General features: G+C 41.4%; 3 protein-coding genes across 7 annotated transcripts in view; 2 read left to right on the top strand and 1 right to left on the bottom strand.

Moving 5' to 3' along the window:
* C22H3orf49 (chromosome 22 C3orf49 homolog) overlaps positions 1 to 1,820 on the top strand; it is a 97,650-nt gene extending 95,830 nt beyond the window's left edge. Inside the window, 2 exon segments of the mRNA XM_070359806.1 lie at positions 289 to 402; positions 853 to 1,820. Coding sequence (XP_070215907.1) covers positions 289 to 402; positions 853 to 1,050 — 312 coding nt within the window. The 3' untranslated portion in view covers positions 1,051 to 1,820.
* A 151-nt stretch (positions 1,821 to 1,971) lies between these two features.
* THOC7 (THO complex subunit 7) lies at positions 1,972 to 21,555 on the bottom strand. Of its 3 annotated transcripts, XM_070359802.1 has the most exons (9): positions 20,648 to 20,807; positions 15,542 to 15,610; positions 7,825 to 7,942; positions 6,967 to 7,094; positions 6,603 to 6,689; positions 4,771 to 4,828; positions 3,076 to 3,142; positions 2,919 to 2,988; positions 1,972 to 2,305 (listed from the first exon to the last, which is right to left on the bottom strand). In XM_070359802.1, exons 1-9 carry the CDS (start codon positions 20,664 to 20,666, stop codon positions 2,238 to 2,240), a joined length of 684 nt encoding a protein of 227 aa, XP_070215903.1. In that variant the 5' UTR covers positions 20,667 to 20,807; the 3' UTR covers positions 1,972 to 2,237. The 3 variants fall into 3 exon arrangements, with proteins under 3 accessions (XP_070215903.1, XP_070215906.1, XP_070215904.1); XM_070359805.1 differs by lacking the exons at positions 15,542 to 15,610; positions 20,648 to 20,807 and adding an exon at positions 21,415 to 21,555; XM_070359803.1 differs by lacking the exon at positions 15,542 to 15,610.
* Positions 20,867 to 22,239, top strand: part of ATXN7 (ataxin 7) — a 156,846-nt gene continuing 155,473 nt past the window's right edge. Inside the window, exon 1 of one of the 3 annotated variants that reach the window (XM_070359794.1) lies at positions 20,867 to 21,003. The gene's annotated coding sequence lies outside the window, so the exon portion shown is untranslated. Of the gene's footprint in view, positions 21,004 to 21,553; positions 21,811 to 22,239 lie in introns of those variants that run through there. The other 2 variants (XM_070359796.1, XM_070359795.1) reach the window with 2 other exon arrangements.

Genomic DNA, 22,239 nt, shown 5'->3' with positions numbered 1-22,239 from the left:
CCCCTTACAAATGACCTGCTTTTTTTCCTGACACTGTATATTCTTTCAGAACCAGACAATCTCATTTCTCTGCACCCTATAGATCTCTTCAAAGAGAGCTCTGGGCACAAAGGAGATGCATGGGGCGTGGAGAATAATATGAATACAGCCTCCAGTCCAATGTTGTTATGTGGCAAATATTCAGTTTAAAAGAGGATGTCGCAAGGGTAAGAGTGTTCACTGAAGCACCGTCACAGAAATAATGGTGGCACTTCTTAATCTGATGTGTTTTTTACATTTTTATGATAGGTTCCATATTCATCAAAAAAGAGACCACACTTTCCGGTATTTAAAAGAAAGAAGCACAGCATGGAAAACATTCTCCAGAAACCAGATTTGACAGTGGGAAAGCTTCAAATGCAGGTAGTGGACAAAGGTTTTTACTTTGTGTTTCAAAAGCATCAGAGGCCTGGGCTCAACTGAACGCACAGCCCTACTAGACAGCGTGGCTGTGGGACGAACTAATGATTAGCATGAAGGCATCCTGTTAGTGGGGGGCATTTGAGAGTGGCTACAGGATCGCTGAGGGTGCTGAGGATGATGCTGTGTGCCTACTAAATGTTAAAGTGAATTCAATTAAAATGAAGGCGCACACACACAAGGGTTTGAGAAGAAATGAGACTGTCTTTAGCACTGGGTGGTAAAGGCATGTTTTCAAGCTCTGTTTGCTGTGACTTGAATTAGAATAATACTTTGGGACTTGCAGACATCCACCAGTTCCTGAACTCATCCCTCAGGAAAAACAGCTCTCCCTTGGGTGTGGACAAGGCTTTCTAACACATGGCTTCGTTTCTTTGTTCTGGGCTGTTATAGGTGGATGACCTCATAGAAACAGTGACAGATAAATCCATGAAGTTATTGGCCCAAAGACATGCTGAACTTCAACACTGTGAGTTTCTAGGGGATGAAGTTCTTAAGTCTTCCAAGCAGTTCCAGAGGATGTCCAAGCGAACCATGAGAAAGTATAAACTGAAAAATGTGTGTTTCCCATGTACCTGGTGCTGCTTCTGATTCTGTTTCTGATGGCATAAAAGTTATGTACATAGGGCTTCTTATCTTTTGGTACATAATCCTGAATAAATTTCTCTTAATCAATTGGGGGGGTGAGTTTAAAAATATTCTGCCCAACAGTCCTTATAAAAATATTTTGCCCAACAGTCTTTTTACAAAAATTGATTTTTAATTCTGAGTCAATATAAGCAATTTTTTGCTTCATAATTTTTACTAATAATGGAAAATAGAAATATTTACCAGGGCATACCAATTCTACAAAGAAATTTCTTCCATAATTTGCCAGATGAAATTATAGGAAGCACTTAAAGGTATTTTGACACTTTCACTGTGACTACTATTGAGCTAACTTTAAACCTTTGTTTTTAAAGAGAAGAGTTCTTATTAAAATTATAAAAACGTAACATTATTAAGATATGATTCATGCAAAGAGTCATGTTTCTGAACTAAAATGAATGGATAAGGATGGAACCTAGCAAGTATTAGACATATAATTCAATCCTTAAAAAAAGTACATGTGATTCAGACTTAAATTTATAAAAAGATCATGAAATCCTTTCTTGCAAGACTCTTGAAGATTACTCCAACAGAAGAAAACAATAGAGAGAAAATGTTTTACTAAAACATTTACCAACCATATATCTCAAATGTTAAGGACAGAGATCTAGAAAGTAATACATACTGATTGACTTTGCATCTTATACACCACAAACATTCTGTACATAATTTAACAAGTGTACAGCTCTCCTGAGAGCCTGTTCATGGTCTTCATTTTCAAAAGTGGTAACAATTTCCAAAAGCTGACTCATTTTCTCATGTACACTCCAGAAATGTCACCTTCTCACTATCTTCCATTTATTTTGTGAGCAAGTCAATGTTACCAATTAAAAACTATCTAGAATGCCAATGAGCACAAATATATTTGACTTAAAAACATTTTATTCAACATTTATTTTGGATGTTGCTTCCCACCTTTTAAATACAAAAAAGACATTTCAGTAAAAGCAAATATATAATGAAGTCATCTTCCTCTGTGTGAAGAAATATGAATGAACTCTACATTAACATTTAAAAGCAAAATAGTTCATTGCCAAAACTTTACATATCTCGAGAGCGCAACAAATTCTAAGCACACTGAGATCACACTGCTAATTCACCACTCTTGGGAATGGACAGTGATTACTGGTCTATGGTTTAGGATCAGTTTCCATGCTTGCTTCTTGAGCTTCTTCTACCTCTGAGAGCTTTTCATCATCTGCAGTTGAAAAAGAAACATAAAACTCTAATCAAATTTGCTTAAACTATACGTCTGATGAATATATGAAAACATTTTTGTCCTTTATAAGTGAATATATTTAAAGCAAAAATGGCAAAATGGCAGCCTATGATTGCAACTGACCCACACAAGGGGGTTTGGTTTTTAAAAGTTCTGCTTTGGTTGTTGTTATTAGTTGAATTCCTGGAGGAGGGAATGGCGGCCCACTTCAGTGTTCTTGCCTGGAGGGTCCCATGGACAGGGGAGGCTGGTGGGCTACAGTCTATGGGATCGCAAAGAGTCGGACATGACTGAGTGACTAAGCACACATTAGTTGAATCAAAATGCAAAATTTATGTGAGAGACTTCAATTTAAAAAGAAGTTCCCCTGGTCATTAAAATATCTACATAGGGACTTCCCTGATGGTCCAGTGGCTAAGACTCTGTGCTCCCAATGCACGGGAACTGGGTTTGATCCTTGGTTAGGGAACTAGATCCCTCAAGATGCAACTAAGAGTTGGCATGCTGCAACTAAGACCTGATGCAGTAAAATAAGTTCATCTTTAAAAAATAAAATCGACATGAACATTCATTTTACGGTCATGCTACTTACTTTCCAGTGTTTGCTGAAGTTCATGGATGGTACTAAGAAGAACATGAAACTGTTTCCGTCTCAATTCCAGCTGTGTTAGTAAGAAAAAAAATTAATACACAAATGATCTATAAACCAATACAGAACACAAAGACTAGTACATATCACATGCAAATACCTTATCTTCAACACTTTCTTTAATATGTGAAAGATGTTCTAATTCTTTTCCCAGAGCCTCTAGTTCTCTGAAAAAAAAAGTGAAAGTGTTATATTTTGCTAATTGGGAGAAAAGAATTCATAATTAATATCTAACTTTTTAGTTACTAAATAATAGTATTTATTATAAAGGATAAGGAGTTCTAACGTCCATTATGATGAGACTTCTAAAACTAAGGGTGATTCTTTAATTTCTAAATATGTACTAATTTTCATTAAAATTAAATTTTAGATAATTTTTAAAGTATAGGAAAACTTGACAATAGGATATCAAACCCTTTTAACATTTTGTCATAATTCAAACTTTTTTTTTGTGGAAGAGGGGTGGGTAAATGTGCTAAATTGCAGAGGTTAAAGCGTCTGCCTGGAATGTGGAAGACCCAGGTTCGATCCCAGGGTCGGGAAGATCCCCTGGAGAAGGAAATGGCAACCCACTCCAGTACTCTTGCCTGGAGAATCTCATGGGTGGAGGAGCCTGGTAGGCTACAGTCCATGGGGTCACAAGAGTCGGACACCACTGAGCGAATTCACTTTCACTTTCACTTTCATTTTCCTCTGAACCAGGCCTTTTTCCCTCCTCTACTTTCCATTCAGGCAATCCTTATATTATACCAATCCTTTTTTATGCATATATTTGTATCTCAATAATATACAGGATCAGTATAGAATATTTGGAGGGCTCTAACTTTTATAAATGATTATTATTCTGTATATATTTCAGAAACTTAGTAATAATTTAAAGTTCATTATATATATCTTCTGTTTTCCTTTTCACTAATTATTTTTTAAATTGGTGTTTGGAAAGTGTTTATTTCCAAATTCTGTATAACTCCTATTTAGTATTCTATATAAGTAGACCACGGAGAAGGCAATGGCACCCCACTCCAGTACTCTTGCCTGGAAAATCCCATGGACAGAGGAGCCTGGAAGGCTGCAGTCCATGAGGTTGCTAGGAGTCGGACACAACTGAGCGACTTCACTTTCACTTTTCACTTTCATGCATTGGAGAGGAAAATGGCAACCCACTCCAGTGTTCTTGCCTGGAGAATCCCAGGGACGGGGGAGCCTGGTGGGCTGCTGTCTATGGGATCGAAGAGTCGGACACGACTGAAGCGACTTAGCGACTTAGTGATAAGTAGACCATATTCTGTTGCTGCTGCTGCTGCTAAGTCGCTTCAGTCATGTCCGACTCTGTGCGACCCCATAGACGGCAGCCCACCAGGCTCCCCCGTCCCTGGGATTCTCCAGGCAAGAACACTGGAGTGGGTTGCCATTTTCTTCTCCAATGCATGAAAGTGAAAAGTGAAAGGGAAGTCGCTCAGTTGTGTCCGACTCTTAGTGACCCCATGGACTGCAGCCTTCCAGGCTCTTCCGTCCATGGGATTTTCCAGGCAAGAGTACTGGAGTAGGGTGCCATTACCTTCTCTTATCTGTTTTTGTATTGATACATATTACATGCATTTATTTTAGAACTATAGGCAGCAAGGTTAGCAGAAGGAAAAATCTCATCAAGTGGTATTAGAATCTGTAATTTTTAAGGTTGACCCCTATTTTTTGAAACGTATGATATATTCCCATAGAAATGGAACGTGTAGACTAGTATGTAAACATTTATGTATAAAGATTAGTTCTTTTCAGAGTAAAGCTCTAAACTTACTTTAATGTCTCATGCCTGTCTGGATGATGCTGGATCACTTTTGCCAGTGCATCATATTCTGAAAGATACAAAAATATTTACCAAAATAAGATATTTCAAACCTGGATATCAAAACAAAATGTCTAACATCACAAATCTCTCCTAATTATTTTCCTAGTAGATAAAGAAGTGGAAACATTGAAGGATATGCGGAGTATTGCCAGCTTCCTCTCATTCAATTATAACTGCAACAATTCATGACTTCAAAAGTATGTTCCAAACAAGGATTTTAGCTCCTACTCTGTTTCCATTTACGCATTCCTGGGTAGAATACAGGGGCTGGCATAAGAGAAAGTGAACTTAAGTCATTATTGATCATCAACTAGACTGATTCTGAACATAAGAGAATCTTATTATTTGCCCAGCAAATAGAAGACCAAGAAAGTGAAAGTGAAGTCGCTCAGTTGTGTCCGACTCTTTGTGGCCCCGTGGACTGTAGCCTGCCAGGCTCCTCAGTTCACGGAATTTTCCAGGCAAGAGTACTAGAGTGGGTTACCATTTCCTTCTCCACAGGATCTTCCCGACCTAGGGATCGAACCCAGGTCTCCCGCACTGCGGGCAGACACTTTACTGTCTGAGCCACCAGGGAAGTCCAACAAGGTGATCTATAATTAATTAACAAGGTATCCTACAATTAGTTTCAAATCTTAGACAAGGGGAAATTATACTTCTCACTCATTTCAAAGGTAAAGATCTCATAAACTTAGAAATGATTTATAATTCAGGAACTTTGTTTCTGCTCCACTAAGACCTCCAAGGTAAGTCATGTATCTCTTGTTAACTTTTCCTATGAAATGATATATGGCAGCATTTACTTAAAAGCCTCATTAATCTACCAAAACACTGTAAAATTTTTTTTACAATTGATATTAGTTCTTAAATAAGTTGGTATATCCTGCTCTAAATTGGCCACTGCAACCTGACCACATGCATTTTAGACTGAATTAAAAAACCATCTTTTAAAAATAAGGAATTGAACATCATCTTAATTAACTCATTAAAAAGTAAAATTGTTTGTTGACAGTGTATTAATTCAATATAAGTGTGATTTTTAATAAAATATTTTTGGACTACAAAATAATACATGTTCAATATAAATAACAACAACAAAACCTAAATGATAAAACTCCACAACTCCAAAATAATCATTAACATTTTCTATATCTTTCATGTATATGTCACAGTTGTGACTTTACATTATATTTTTAATCTTCCTTTCAAATTACACTATAGGAGGAGCAATGCCTCTGCCATTAAAATTATTTTGAACTAGTTGATATGAACTAAAATAAGGCAGACCTTAATTAAGAACAAAAGAGATTGGAAGAAAACAACTTTAATCTTCCTATTCTAATAAAATCCAGGCAGACTGTAAATGTTTGCTTGCACAGTCCTTAATAAAAAAAAGTCACAGGGCTTATATTATTTCTTTTTTTTTTATGTAGTTCCATTAAACACACACAAAACACAAAGTCCTAAATCTAATGTACTTGTATAACATTATTTAGGCAAAGGGGTATGAGGGCAGTAAAAAAAAAAAAAAATTGAATACTTAAAAACATACTTGTTTAATCAACACAATCCAACTTTTTTTTTTTTTTTTTTTACCATGGCCTTTCTTCTCTGCTATTTTAAACAATAATATAGTTTTAAAGAATTAAGTTTGTCTCCTAATTCTTTTTTATAATTTAAGTCGATTCTAGCTGAAGGTTTCATCTCACCACATTAAAAGCTGCATGAAAATACTAGTCAGTAATGAAGTATTTGCACACTACATCCCACAAAACCCTTACCTTGCCGATTTTTTCGTATTCGTTTTGCTTGAAGAATTTGCTTTTTGCACTCAGCAATTTTTTCATGGGCTCCAGCAATGCTACATTCTATATAAAAAGGTTTTTTTTAAGATACTTATAACAACATGAATAATCTCCATTTTCAGTTTTAAAATGCGTTTTTAAATTTAGTTTCCTTGCTAATAAAACAGATGCTGGCATTAATACACAGCTGTAACTCAAAGAATAATATCATATTAGAACATAGTCTTTCTATTAATGTTATTATTCGACCACTAACCAGAGAAAAATGTTAGTAAATATTGTTTCCCTTAGCCCATAAAAATTAAAATTACAGACAGAAACAATTACTTTGTTTCCTTACCTATCTCTTTGTAAATTTTTTCATAATTTTCCATTTCTCTGAGATTCATATCATATACCAGCAAAGTTTTGCCCATTGAAAATTCACACTGGGACAGCGTGCTCAGCATACGTTGGTACTGGCTGTATCTAACATAAAAGAGAGAGAAAGAGAATAAACATTTTGTGGATTTCCAGCTGAATCATTACAATGCAGGCACACCTTTGCTAAGTTAATTATGCCAGGTTCTGAGAGAATATGCTTTATTTAAAATAATTTGAAATATCTGTCCCTTAGGTTTTCTTTTTCCAAATGTGGTTTACTTGAATTTATAAACTGTATTAGTTACAAATGTAAAGATGGGACTGTAGTTGTTAGCAATGTAAGTTTAATTCAAACAACTATTTGTTGAATTTTGCTTAATAGCCTTTTTAAAATGTTTTAAGATGGTTTTTATTATCACAATTCTGTTCTCAATTTTTTCACTCTAATTATTTATCTATGTGAAAAGCTAATTCAAATGATGAAAAAACTCTTTAAGTTAGAAATTTATCAAATATATAAAAGCTTGCAGCAACTTTATTAGTGCATTTTTAAAAAATAGAGAAAATTTCATTTAAGTATTTTGTCTTACTACACATTTATCTGCTTTTAAAAGGGACCAAAGTAATAAGTCTGAATTTAACCCTCAATTCTTATCACTGTACCTTCTGCACATTTTAATAAACACAAAAGTAGCCTCTGAAGGGAAGGCCAGAAAAACCTACTCTGGACTCTGTTAATGAGTGAAAATATGAAAAACTGACAGCACTATATGTATGGCCTAAAAAAAAAATCATAGCAGGACATTAGTATAGAAACGGCAGCAACATGAAATACCCCTCTTCCTGAGATCCTGAGTTGCACCATTTAATGAAACTTTTCACCAGCAGATTAATTCTCCGATCATCTCCAGCACCATCTCCATCGATTAGGAGACGCTTCCGTATGACTTCGTCTGGAGGACAGAATAATGTGAATTAAAATGACTATCTGGTTCCTGTTCACTTTCAGGGACAAATAAGCAACACCACTACACATTCATTTATCTAGAAGAAAACTACTGAAATGTAAGTGTACTTGATGCCACTGCACTGTACATAAAAGACTGTTCTTAAAAGAATTAAAATGGTCAATTTTACGTTAGGTAGGTTTTAATATAATTTCCATACATATATATGGGAAGTTATTAAGTGTCTCATGTCAGGCACTGTTTTAGGGGCTGCAGTTATAGCAGGGAAAAGCCTTGCCCTCACAGAACGGACATTTTATTGTCAGGCTGTAGAGTAAAAATAATTTTCAGGTACTACCAAAGAAATAAGTCAATAATTCTTGGAGAAACTTTTTGGGCAAAACCTGTTCAGACAAAAGAAAGCCTGAAGCATTCATGTCGTTGAGTACTGTAAGGTACTAGTAAAAGGAACAGAGAGAAAAGATCGAAAGACATAGTGGGAGACTAGAAAAAGAGAATGAGGTGTGTCAGAGAAAAAGAAATTTTGGGGGGGTTGTAATTTAGTAATTGTAACGTTTCTTTTCTCGTGAGGACTTTTTTTTTTTTTTTAATGTCTGTCTCCCTTTTGCTACAAGGAAAAGAAAAAGAGAAAAACGAATAGAAAAGCAGTGCAGATGACAATGCTGAGTAAAAAGTAGGGCCGCAGTGGGCTTGCTTGGCAGCCCTGAGCTAGTGTTCCTCTTGGACAAGATAATGCTGGATCATAACAAGAAATGTGCAAGTTGAAACCACAGTAAGATATCATTTTCATCTTTCAGATTGGTAAAGATCAAAAGACCTGATAATAAGTGATGGTAAGTGTGTTGAGAAATCACACTTACATACACTGATAGAATGTAAGTGGTGTGCTCTTTGCAAAGCAGCTGGACAATCAGATAATCTTCCAAATACATATAGCTTTTTGACCCCATTAGTCCAGTTCTAGGAAATCATCCTGTAGATGCATGTGCACCCATGCACCAAGATAAATGTAAAAGGATTGTTCTTAAGAGTGCTGCTTGTAGTAGGAAGATGGCAAACCTAAACATTCACCAGGAAGAGACTGGCTAAATATAAAACAGTTGTTAAGTGTAATAATATGCAGGGACTTCCCCAGCAGTCCAGTGGTTAAGATTCCATGCTACCATTGCAGGGGGCATGGGTTTGATTCCTGGTTGGGGAACTAAGATCCCACATGCCTCGCAAGGGGGCCAATAAAGAAACAGACATACATACATACATACATAGATAATTGCTGAATCGCACGTTTTTAAAAAGAGGTAGTAAGATTCAGCCAAAAAAAAAATAGTGTGGATGTATATATTAATATCATAAAAATCTCCTTAGCTATGCTAAGTAAAATGAAAATAACACAGGTGCAGAGAAGCACGTAGTTTGCTGCCATTTGTGTAGAAAACAAGGAGGCCAGCTGTGTATCACCCATCACACACGGTGTGTGATGCGCCCATCACACACGTGTCTATGTATTCAGCAAATATCTTTGGAAGGATTCATAAGAAACTGGTAATAGTGGCTATTTCTGCTAAGAGGTATTACAGAGGATGAGATTTAATTTTTATGATTTTATAGGGTTGTCTTTTTTTTTTAACCATATGCAGGCATTTAAAAAATAATTTTTAAAGTGTGAATAATTCCTAGAGAACCTGCATGATGAATCAACAGCAAAATCTTGAAACAATAGTTCCTGTGTGTAGGCGGAAGTATTTTTGGGTGCAGGTGCAGTGGAGATAAACTTTGGAAGGCAGATGGGTCCAGTTTTTTTTTTTTTTCCCCTAGTTTTAAAATCTATTCTGTGACAACATCAGATAAACATGTTTAGAATTGGGTTTTGTTCTCAGAGTCATGGCTGTGACAGACGGCTCAAGCTATGGATTCATCAAGTGTTTTAATTTTACACTGAAAGATATAAACTAATGGTTTCCTCTTTTAACCACCAATAATGTTATTTGAGGAGAAGGCAATGGCACCCCACTCCAGTACTCTTGCCTGGAAAATCCCATGGATGGAGGAGCCTGGTGGGCTGTAGTCCACGGGGTCGCTGAGAGTCGGACGCGACTGAGGGACTTCACTTTCACTTTTCACTTTCATGCATTGGAGAAGGAAATGGCAACCCACTCCAGTGTTCTTGCCTAGAGAATCCCAGGGAGCCTGGTGGGCTGCCGTCTATGGGGTCACACAGAGTCAGACATGACTGAAGTGACTTAGCAGCAGCAGCAGCAATGTTATTTGAGGAGACTGAGGCAAAACACAGTCCTGGCAGAGATTAAAATTCAGAAAATGAAATTGATTTTTTTATAAAGTCACAATCGTGTTTTAACTTTGTTAAAAGTAAACGTTCAGTGGGTGAGCAGTCCAGTGGTCAATTGATGCTATTTAGTTTATTTTTGATCTTCCTACCTCTACTCTTTCAAGCCCCCAAGAAACCCCATCTTCCTCCCAGATAACTAGGAACCCTCCTTTATGGAGGACAATGGATGTCAAATGTAAATGAATGTAGGAAACATGAAGTAGGGAAATTGAGGATTGAGTACCTAAAGCGAGAGGTTATGACCAGATCTGGTTTTTCAAGGGATTTTTAAAGTTTGGTGACTAACTGAAAATGTTTCCAGAACATTTTGTGATCTTTTCAGCTGTATACTTAAGATCTGTGCACTTGTTTTACATATGTATGTAATATCCCAATTACAAAAATTTTTGAAAAATGTTTAAAGCATTATACAGGCCAAATAAACTTGGGGAAAAGGTTCACTGGGACCCATCCTATGTCCTGTTCATTCTGTTTCCTCTTCAGTCTCTCACACTGTATCTTTACATTTCTGATGCTCAATAAATATTTTAAAATTGGATTTGTGGTGCCTGCCTGGGAACATCTGCCCTCCAAATAGCTTTGTCTCAATAAAACACTAACAAGGACAAACATGGAACCATCCTATCTTCAGGTCCATAGCAGAGATTTCCCTTCCTAGACAAAAGACATGAATATCTGATCAATGAGCAGCAGTGTCCATAGGTGCCAGCCTAACCTCTTGAGGACATGAAGTAAAGACAAGCGTTCCTTCACTCTAGCTGGAGACATAACACACAAAATGAATGCACACACACGCAGAGGAGGCTGAGATAGTTAAGTGATACCGACACATGGCAGGAGATTAGGAGAGCTTCCTTTAGCTCGGGGGGAACAGGGAAAGAGGATTTTAAGCTGTTTTCCCTTTTTTTGGCCCTCCCCCTTGGCTTGTGGGATCTTAGTTCCCTGACCAGGGACTGAACCCATTCCCTGGAAGCATGGAGACTTAACCACTAGACTGCCAGGGAAGTCCCTAAAGCTGCTCTTCTGATACATGACCATCATTGGTCAAAAAAAGAAAAAGCTAAAAGGCATTTTAACAGTATCTATTCTTTGACCCCCAAAATCCTAGATATACTTGCCCATATGCAATATGACATGCTCATTGGCAGCAGATTAAGTATATAAATTTTGGTATAAGAATATGATAAAATAATATAAAGTTATAAAAAACAAAGAATGAGGAAAACTGTGTATACTGAAAGGAAGACCACTTAATACAACCTGTTAAAAGAGCAAGGTGAAGAATCCTGTTTATGGCACGTTTCTTTTCATATAAAAGTAGGGAAATAAGTATATTCATATGTGCTGATGTTCACATAGATATACTGGAATGATATACAGGAAGCTGCTATAAGGAGTTACCAAAGAATCGAGCAGTGTAAGTTGGGTAGCTGGAGGACAGGCTGGAAGATGTCTTATATTACTTGATTTTTGAACCAGGTCTTATATTTTTGAAAATATGTCTTAATATTCATTTTTGAACCATATAGTACTCAAAATTTGTTAGTTGATGTTTGCAAAATAAAGAAAGCTATGACTGTGGTGATGGTATCATAGGTGTTTGTATCTGATAGCTCAGCTGGTAAAGAATCGCCTGCAATGCAAGAGACCCCAGTTCGATTCCTGGGTCAGGAAGATCCCCTGGAGGAGGGCATGGCAACCCACTCCAGTATTCTTGCCTGGAGAATCCCCATGGACAGAGGAGCCTAGCGGGCTATAGTCCATAGTGTTGCAAAGAGTCGGACACGCCTGAGTGGCTAAGCACAGCACACGACTGCATCAAATTATACACAACACATGTAGTTCTTAGTGTATCAATTATACTTCAACTAAAGTGGAAGGAAGGAAAAGAAAGCAAGCAACCTAAAATCATGTCTTTCTCCACCTCACCTACAACAGGCAGGGAGAAAGCTGTGAGCTAAGGCAGAGGTGGGGATTGCAAGGCTGGGTCTGGGATGTGAGCACTCTTCTAGGACACTAAGAAGTCTGGGGGCCTGGAGACTGATGTCAAGACCCAAGCGCATACAGGCAGTATGCGCTGACCTCTGGGTCAGATTGTGGAAGTCCACAGTAGTTAGTGACACACTGGTAGACTCAGATCCTATTGGCAGGCAACAAGTTGGAGTTGCTGGAGATTTGTGAAGGGACTTTCTAGGAGGATCAAGTGTACAAAATGGGGTGCAGCTGTGAAGCGCCCACAGGCAGGGAGGCTAGTTAGGAGGCTCCCAAAGCATATGCCCACTGAAGGAGCTAAAAGAGTGTGAATTAAAGCAGAGATCAGAGTCACAGGTCCTGGAAGGCAGACGAGGGCTCAACAGAGACTTGGTTAGGAAAAGGCAGGAGCCAGGACCAACTGGCTGGCACGAGCAGTGCAGGCTGATCAGTTCTGTAGCACAGGGGACGTGCTGTCCAGGCCCTCAAGGTCTCTCTCCTGCTGGAGCCTGATCCCTCTTTCGTCTACAGAGCATTTCTTCACAGCCAGACCCCAAGTCCAAAACTGGGGCCAGTGTTCTGGTTAGTCCACAGTGTTTAGTTTGTGTGAGTGACCAACTTTTAACTTCATCTGTAAAAATGGGAATAAAACGATCCACTTCATAGGACTGCTGTGAAACCTTATGGAAATAAAGTATACAAGGGCCTGTTCACTATAGGAAAACAAAAAAGAAAAAAAGCAGTTACTCTTATCTTCATGTTAAATTTAATTCCCAAAGTAATGTGAAACAGTGAATAAATGCTGGAGCTGTATCTATAGATACACCTATATACTGATACATAAGATGCATAGAAAGTTCTGCACAGTTATGACTTGTCACAAATTCGCTTGTCTTAAGCTTCATGCTGTAAGGTCACTGTATTTCTAGCTTAAACAGCATAAGTAGTTGCTGCCTAGGAAAGTCTGTGGGGATGAGGAGGACTGAAATTATATATATATATATATATATATATAAAGTACAGAACATAGCTCCAACAGCAACAAATTAAAAGGGTAAGTTGCTTGTCTGAAATTTCTCTGCTCTTTTTAAATTTAAGGATGGCCAGCTGCTGATGGTTCCTGGCATGTACGACATGAGCATTGTTTAATTGTACCTCATCAGTTAGCTCTAGACTGGACACACTAAACATGTGTCCAGTCTAGAGCCAACTAAACTAAACATGTTCTGTTTACTATATGCATTGACTTCATAAATTATCATCATGCCTGAAGCTCTCTGTAATCAATCTGAATAGTAATATTAAATCAGGAGGCCCTTGGTGTACCTGTAAGAACAGTGAAGTTGGTTTAGAAATTATTTCAGTGGTGTTATCAATGTCATTCCTTAGTTGTCACGATCACTTTCTTTATTGAGTACAAGGATCAAAACCACCTCGGAAAAGCTTTTAACCCCAAACACCTAATGTCTGCTCCGAGAACGGTGGCCTTCCACTAGATTTTAGGCTTGTGTGAAGATTTCTTATTGGATTCAGTTATATGGGTACCATAAGTATACCCTATAAAATGTCTGCCATTCAAAATCACTTTCAAATCAGTTATGACACAAGCATGATGATAAGCAAATATTTATTTGAAAAACTGGGATGGATTTTTTTAGACCCTTTCCTGTCTTATATCCCATCCTCTAACTAGAATACAAAGCTGCTTAACATGCTAAATAGGTCTCAAGAAAGCCATTTTACAGGGTTAGATTTTAATACCTAACTCTTCATAAACAGGCTGGAAGCAATGACTCCTTTACAGTTATTAAACCCGCTCTCCATTTCCAAGCCTCTGGCTGACTGACACAGCCATCGCAGTTGTTTTCTCATTTTAGTGTGGAAAGGACAATCTCTCATAAACCCATACTAACACTGCTTTCACAAACTAATTGTTATTCCCTCAAAGTGGCTATTAAAACCTTGATTACAGAACAAGTTTTCATAGCCTCTTGGAGCAGATGTTCAAAAAAGGAAAGAAAAGGACAATTTGGAAGATAATAGTGGGCTAAGTTCCACAACTCTTGCTTTAGGGACAGGTCAAGGCTTGACAACAGGTAAGAGCCTGTCATTAACTTCCCCCTAGGGTTAAGTGAAGTCACTCAGTTGTGTCCGACTCATTGTGACCTGATGGACTGTAGCCCACCAGGTTCCTACGTCCATGGGATTCTCCAGGGAAGAATACTGGAGTGGGTTGCCATTTCCTTCTCCAGGGGATCTTTCCAACCCAGGGATTGAACCCAGGTCTCCTGCAATGCAGGCAGACGCTTTAACCTCTGAGCCACCAGGGAAGCTACTGTCAAATGTGCCTCCCAGTCTGCTAGACCTCACAGCTCCCAATCTCACCTGCTTTTCAGAAATAGCAATTCTGTGATCTCTCAGTGAGGATCAGCATTTCCTTTCTAAAGGCTCTTTAGCAAGATATTCTGAAAGTACACAAATGAACCGCTGGCTTTTTCTTAGTGTTCCTAAACACTCTGGATACAAACTGAAAACCACAGGAAGGGATAACTGGAGATAAGATTACAGAGGAAAAAACAGCTGGCTACTAGGAAACCAATGTAGCAATTTGTATTAAAAATACAGATACTTTTGAAACCTATCTTCTAGAAGTGATTGCCACTGTGTACAAAGACAACTATGCAAATATCTCCACTGTCATACTATTTATAAAAGTTAAAAAAAAAAGGAAAATAACAAAAAACATTTAGAAGGGGATTGATTAAAAAACTAGTAGAATATCACAAAAGAATAAGGTAGGAGGAGCCCCAAAAGGTATTAGAAAGAACTCAAAGATGTATCATTAATTATGGAAGTATAGTTCAGAACAGCATGCAAATATTTGTGTAAAACTTTACATATGCATACTGGTTCACCAACTAACTAATGCTTACAATATGCTCATTTAGTTTCACAAGAGCCCGAAGGGACTGGAAGTTACTTGTGCAAATTAAATGCCATAAGAAGTAGGAGTGGAGCTGGGACTCACACTCAGGAGTTTGACACCAGAGAAGATGCTTTTTACCTTTGATGGCATTTAATAATCATTCTGGAAGGGTACACAAGAAACACCTTACAGTAACTGCCACTGGGGGCTGGGCTGAGCTGTGGAAGGTGAAGAGGGGAAGGTTTTCACTGTCCCTTGGGGCATTTCTTCCTGGATTTCCTGACATGAACCACTTTTCTTCCTCACAGTATTAAGAGTCATTATTTGATAGAGAACTTACTGGTCATTTTGAGGTGTTTTTCTTCATTTTTTCTGTATTGAAAATTCTCATCAGTGTTCTTTAGTAAATCTGTGACGTGTTAACAACAAAAAAGAAACTGGTTTGATCTGACCTATTAACAAGAGGAGGGACTAAGCCATATCAAAACAACATGTGTGCAGATTCCTGTTATGTTCATCACTAGATCACCACGCCTTATGGATTATTAAGCTGCATTACGTATATCCCACTGCACTGGATTCCTCCTGGTGAAATAATACCGAGCCCCTCCTTTCAAGAAGCTTAAAATCATTAAAACAACTATGCCACCAATGTTAAGACACAAAAAAGTCAAGTGGAAAGAGTAAGGTGCTTTGATTCATCCATGTAAACAGGGATCTCTCCAGAGACACTTAGGCCCAGTCTAAATAAATTCCTGATACCAAAGTAAATGACAAAAGCCACAATTACATTAAAAATGAAAAAAGAAAAGCAGAAAAATCAATGCTGAGGTCCTTTGTTTTTCTCTGTTGTCGCTATTCTGTCGCCAAGTCGTGTCCGCCTCTTTGCGACCCCATGGACTGCAACGTGCCAGGCTTCCCTGTCCCTCACCATTTCTGGTTTTTCTCTAAATATATTTAAATGTTTAGAATATGACCCTAATCAAGTCAAGGTTGAAACTCCAATCCCACTTTGAGATGCCTTTTATCTTGGCTAAAGAAATATTATTTAATATTTGAACTGCTTCAGTAACCCCTGTGCTGGGACCACAGAAGAGAGAACAAAGTGGGCAAATCCATTGGTACTTGTGGAAAAAAAAAAAAAGTCAAACAAACCCTTTGGCTACAAATGTTTAATTAACATTGGATCAACAACTGAAATCGGAACAGCAGCAGACACAGTGTTTGTACACTCCTATTTGATGACCATACCTCCTGCTTCCTTTCACTCTGAAAAGTGTCCTGGTTTGGACAATCAATTAAATGGCCACTCAACTTTGAAGTGCTTTACATATATTAATCACACTTCATCCATGGAAAAACCCAATAAAGTATGTATTATTATCTTCCTTTTACAGATGAAAAGTGTCATCTCTGTAGTTAGAGGAAAATATACACAACTACATTATTAGAAAGTCACAATGGCATTCCGTTATTCTGTCATGTTGTTCACGGGCATGTTAAAAACCATTATTTCAAGTTTTAACAGGCGTATTATCCATGCATTATACTTTTTAATTAAAAAAAAAAAAAAAAAGCAACACTTGTCAAAACCAACAAGCTCTATTAAACGGAGTGTACAGCCACATCCCGCTCCCCACTGCCCTTCTTATCATCCATCTGTTGCTCTGGCAGATCAAGACATATACCTAATATTCTCTGTACTGCAAAAAGTGCTTCTGAAATGCCTTCTATTAGGTTCTAACACTGTTTAACACCCTTTAAATTAACATACAAAATACAAACTGTGAACATAGTTTACATTAACAGTGACAACATCTAAACTGTTTTTCCTGTTAGCCAAAATGCTGGGGTGGCAACAAGGAAGGAGAGAGAATGGCTTTGTGACGATAAGCCATTAACTTCCCGGGACCTCCACTTGTCCATGCACAGATGATGCTTCTAGGGATAACACTTATAGTTCAGTTGTTGCTGTTCAGTCACTAAGGTCACTAAGTCATGTCCAAACCTTTGCAACCTGGTGGCAGCAGCACGGGGCTTCCCTGGTCTTCAGTCTCCCAGAGCTCGCTCCAATTCATGTTCATTGAGTTGGTGATGCCATCTAAGTTCAGTATCTATAGATAACAATATAGTATCTCTTTCCTTCCCTTAGAGGAGGGCAGATTATTGCTCCAATTAACCATTGTGTCCTTGCACAGGATATAAAGACTTTCTCTTCCAAGAGCTCCCAGTCCACTTGTATAGGCAAACCCGGATGTAAGGATTACATGAAGGCATAGCACCTGACCAGGCACTCAGATTGGCGAGAGGACATCCGCCTTCCTCAAGTCTCCAGAAACAGGTACTGGAACTTCTCCAAGAACCCTTCAGGAGGCTGAGGATGTGGAGGCCACCACTCTCAGTCGTCCCCACCGCCATCATCCTAATCAGAGCCCACCTGGTTTCTCACTTGGACCACCTCTCCTTGGCCTCCCTGCTTCCATTCTTGCCTTCCTACAACTCATTCTCTACACAGAAACCCGGAATGATCCAAAAGATGACCACTTGAAACTCTCTGATCACTTCTAAGGCCCACCTTGTGAGGCATGTGGGATATTAGTTCCCCAACCAGGGATCGAACCTGTGCCCCCTGCATTGGAAGTGTGGAATCTTAACCACCTGACTATCAGGGAAGACCCTATCATCCATTTATTTTAATGTTGTCTCATTATAATTAACTGCTTTAAATATTTTCTGGAACACACCATGTAAGTAAATTAAGTATATTGAGGGATATAGCAGAAATATAATAAAATAATGTGGTTAACAGGTGAAAGATCAACTAGTTTTTGAAAAGAGCAAAGAAGACTATTTGATATGGGTCCTGAAGAATAAATGGCCAGTCACCAGGCAGAAAAGGCAGGAAGGGGAAATCTACACAGATAAAGAATGGGAGAAGGCACAGTCCTCATCAAGGGAAAGTAGAGGAGAGGCAAGTAAACCAACTCTGACATTTAACAGCATTTACTGGACATTACTGTGTATCGGCCTCAGTGCAAAGCACTTCACAAATTCTGCTGCATCTAACTCTCAAAACCAGCCTGTGAAGTAGATTTTATTATCCACATTTACAAGGAATGAAACCGAGGCTCAAAGAGGTTAATTAACCTGCACAAGGTCAGACTGCTTATGAATGGCAGAGTGGGGATTCTGATGGTCTCTTTGGATATACTGGGCACTTGACTGCATCAGTGCATTAGAACTCATCTTCCCCTTCACCTCCCTCTGACAAAAACCTCTCTCTCCTTTGCCATTCTCTACCTCGATGAATAGAGCCCTAGCACTAATAAGCACAAAGTCACTCCAATCAGAAACCTGGACTAATCCTTGGCCCTTCCTCTCATATCCACTCAATCTCCTGACATTCAACCTCATCAGTTTCTTTTCCACCTGTCTGCTTCTCTGCCATTCCTCTTGGTCTCAGTCCCCATCCTTTCTCTCTAGGAATCATGGCAGCTGGTCCTTTGGCTTTGAGCTCAGGTTCTATAACTTGCTACCTGTGCAACCCAGGGTTGAGTTAACCTCCTTGTGTTCCAGTGTCATCTGAAAAGTGGGGATGGTAATCAGAACATGCTTGGCATACTATCAATATGCTATAGATGTTAGAAAGGAGAGAGGCCAATTAACGCCTCACTTTCCCTTCCCTTCATTATTATTCAGAGTAGAGTGTGATTGTTGTTTTTAATGGCATCTGATAACATCACACCAATGCTAAAATCTTTCAATGGTGTCCCATAACCATCAAAAACATCTGGCTCGTAACTTTCTAACTTCTAGCCAATACTTGTTATCTTTGAGTTTTCCAAAACCTTGTGACCTTTGCACAAGTGGTTCTCCACCTGGAATACTAATGCAACAATTAATACACCTACTTATCCTTCAAAAGTGAGATTAACAGTAACTGTTTCAGGGAGGTTTTCTGATCTCTGAGAATGGATAAACAATTTCTGTTATGTGTTTCTACAATTCCCAACCTTCTACTTCCTCTGTAGTAACATTTTCCACCATGAAAACCTATTATCTCATGTGTCTTTCCCACCAGACTGTGATCTCAGAGAAGGAAGAGGTCTTGCCTGTTAGCTCGGGGTTATAATCCCAAGATTTAGCCCAGATGGGATACACACCTACTGAAAAAAATTAACTGGAGTGAAGCTAAGCTTTAACTGGACCTTGAAGAGCCTCCATCTAACTACTTCCTGTCATGATCACAAATCTGGGCCTGTTAGTCTTCTGCCCATGGCCTGGTCCTTTCATGTGGAGACCTTGCCTACCTCCAATTTTTCAGAAATGGCCTCTATAGGCATCTACTGGCCACTCTTCATACAGACTCAGTGCCCCTAGATCTCCCCTTCCTAAATGTCAACGGACTTCTTTACTCTGTAACTGGATAGCTTCTTAGGTTTTCCCTCCAGTTGCCCATCATGCTTATGCCTGTCCCCCTTCCCCAAGGTGTCATTCTAATTCTGCTCCCCTCCTTACATGGGTCCACCTTCCTAAACTGACCTCACAACTTGCCAGAAACTCAGCCCCTACCTCTCCCTCCCCACTCCATTTCAGGGGACAAACCACCCTCCCCAAGACATGCACACACAAATGAGTCTTCCACCCGAGGTGGCCCCATCCCTATACTGGCTCTTCTTTATCTCCTAGGCACAGTCCCTGGCAGTCTTCCAAACACTCCGTCCACATCCACTCTTTTTTGATATTATCCCCACTTCCCTCTCCCTACCCCCAATCCAGGGCTAGCTCCCAGGCCTCCGTGCGATCCACTGTCTAGGGGACCTTCCCAGACACTTTACAGGTTTCACCCTCTGAACACCGACACCCCTGCAATACTGTCCGGAGACCTCTCCCAACTTTCCAACCTGGCGCGATCTCCACCCCACCCCCCGGCCACGTCTTCGGAGTTCGCACTCTTCTAACCCCTCCTTAGGTCCTCCGGACCCCCATCGGCAAGGCCTCCAGCCCTTCTTCCCCTTCGCCGCCCCTCGGACCCCAGCGCCCCCACCCAGTGCTCCCTCACCACATCCTCCGACAGCCTGGACCCCTTCCGGGTACCACCCTCCCGCGCATCGCTGGCTGCCAGCCTGCTCAGGCCCCCACGTGTGCTCGCGGCCCCCAGACGATCCTCCCGGCGCACCCGCCCCACGCCCCGCGCGATCTCGGGAGAGCCGGACGGGGAGCCCGAGGGGCGCTGTGGGGGGACAGGGAGGGCTCCGGGGAGAGGCTGAAGAGCTCGGGGGAAGCGGCCGGGAAAGCCCGGGTCTCCGAGGGACCCGGTCGGGGAAGCCGAGGGGCTCCCGGAAGCGGCGGGGGAGGCCGGGGGTCTCGAGGGAGGCGGCGGCGGGGGCCAGGGAAGCCGCGCGGCTTCGGGGAGCGGGCCGGGGCGGCGGCGAGCGGGCCTCACCGTCAGTCACGGCTCCCATGGCGTGCGCGGAGGCGGCGGCGGCGCAAGCAGAGGCGGCGGTTGGCGGCGGCGGAGGTCAAACTCCCACAATGCAGCCGGGTAAACAGCCATGGAGGAGGAGGCGGCGGCGCCCGCGGCCGCCCGCTCCACCGCCTGAGCCGCGCTGCGCCGCCGCCGCCGCGGGACCCGCGCTCCCCGCACTCCCCGGGGGCGGCCACGGCCAGCGCGTGTGGGGCCAGGCCAGGCGGGCGGCGGCGGCCCCGGTGCAACCCCAGCCCCCGCAGCCTGCCCCCCGCCCCCTGCCGCCCCCGCCCGGCCCACGCCCAGAGGCCGCCCCGGAGGCCGCCAGACGCCAGGTGAGCTCGCCCGGGCGCCGCCGGGGCGGCTGGAGCCACGCGGGGTCCGAACCCCCAGCGCTTCCTGGGGGACGGCGACCGCGGCCCCCGCCGCCCCATTCCCTCTGTCGCCGCTGGGGGTGGGCTCGCTCTCCTCGGGGGAGGCGCGGGGAGAGGGGGCGCCCGGCCCGGGTTGAGCCCGAGAGTCGAGGGACCCGGGGCACAGAAGGGGCGCCTCGCGGGGGGTCCCCGCGAACTTTAGCACCCACGCGCGCTTGGGCGGGTCTGGCACGCGGGCACTCGCGCGGGGCGCGGTCCTCGAGCGAAAAAGGCCCCGGGTTCCAGGTGGCCCGGATCTGGCCCGGGCGGTCGCCCCCTTCCCCTCTGGGCTCGGGCGGGTGCTGGAAAACGGGGACGGAGAAACTTAGCGACCTGCGGGCAGAGTTCGCTTAGCGCCAGGGTGCGGGGTGCCCGCCTTCCTCCCCGGGCGCCGGAATCCCCGTCGGCGACCGGGACGGGATGCTCTTATTTATTTCTCTCTCTCAGATTTTCAAAAACTGTCCCCATCTTAAGGGGAAGTCGAAAGTGAAGGGAGAGGGAGGTGCTCAATAAGAAACGTTGACTAGCGTGTAATTTCCGGAGCACACTGCCGGAGATACTGGCATCTCTTTCCAAAAGTCACTTTGATTCAACTTCTATGAGTTTCTCGCAAATGGCAACATTTCGATGGTGATGGACGAGAGGAAACGGGCAGCAGTCCGGCTGATTTGATCTCCAGTGGGGTGGATTCAGTGAGCCCCAAGAAGCGGGTCTGAGTTTTCAATCCAGGTTTGATATTATTTTCCAATATTTCTGCCCACCCACACCCCCGCCCCAAGTACCTTGCTTCTTCGGGATGAAGCTCTTATGGAAGACGGATTTTGTTTCAGTTTCCTTAGTCAAATTGAGTTCTTTCTCCTGGTTTTCTGTGTTTCTGAGAGGAAGAGCTGTACATGCAAATATGTGACAGTGAAGGGTGTATCACCTCTAGCTGGAAGTCAGTGTGCATAAAATTTTATTCGCATATATGAAGTAAAAAACTTCAGTAATGCTCTTCAACAGTGCTCTAAAGAGTTAACACCTGTGACTTTTAACACAAAGGCCAAAAAAATAAAAAAAAGGAAGCAAGTTACCTTGAGTGAATATTTTGATGTATAACTTGCTCTCCCCCACAGTGCGAAATATCTCCAGGCTTTAATACTGGCATAAATTCTGACT

This window comes from Bos mutus, chromosome 22, assembly GCF_027580195.1.
Source record: "Bos mutus isolate GX-2022 chromosome 22, NWIPB_WYAK_1.1, whole genome shotgun sequence".
Taxonomy (NCBI): Eukaryota; Metazoa; Chordata; class Mammalia; order Artiodactyla; family Bovidae; genus Bos; species Bos mutus.
The sequence above is the reverse complement of the archived record's forward strand: the minus strand, read 5'-3'. Positions and strand labels throughout refer to the sequence as shown.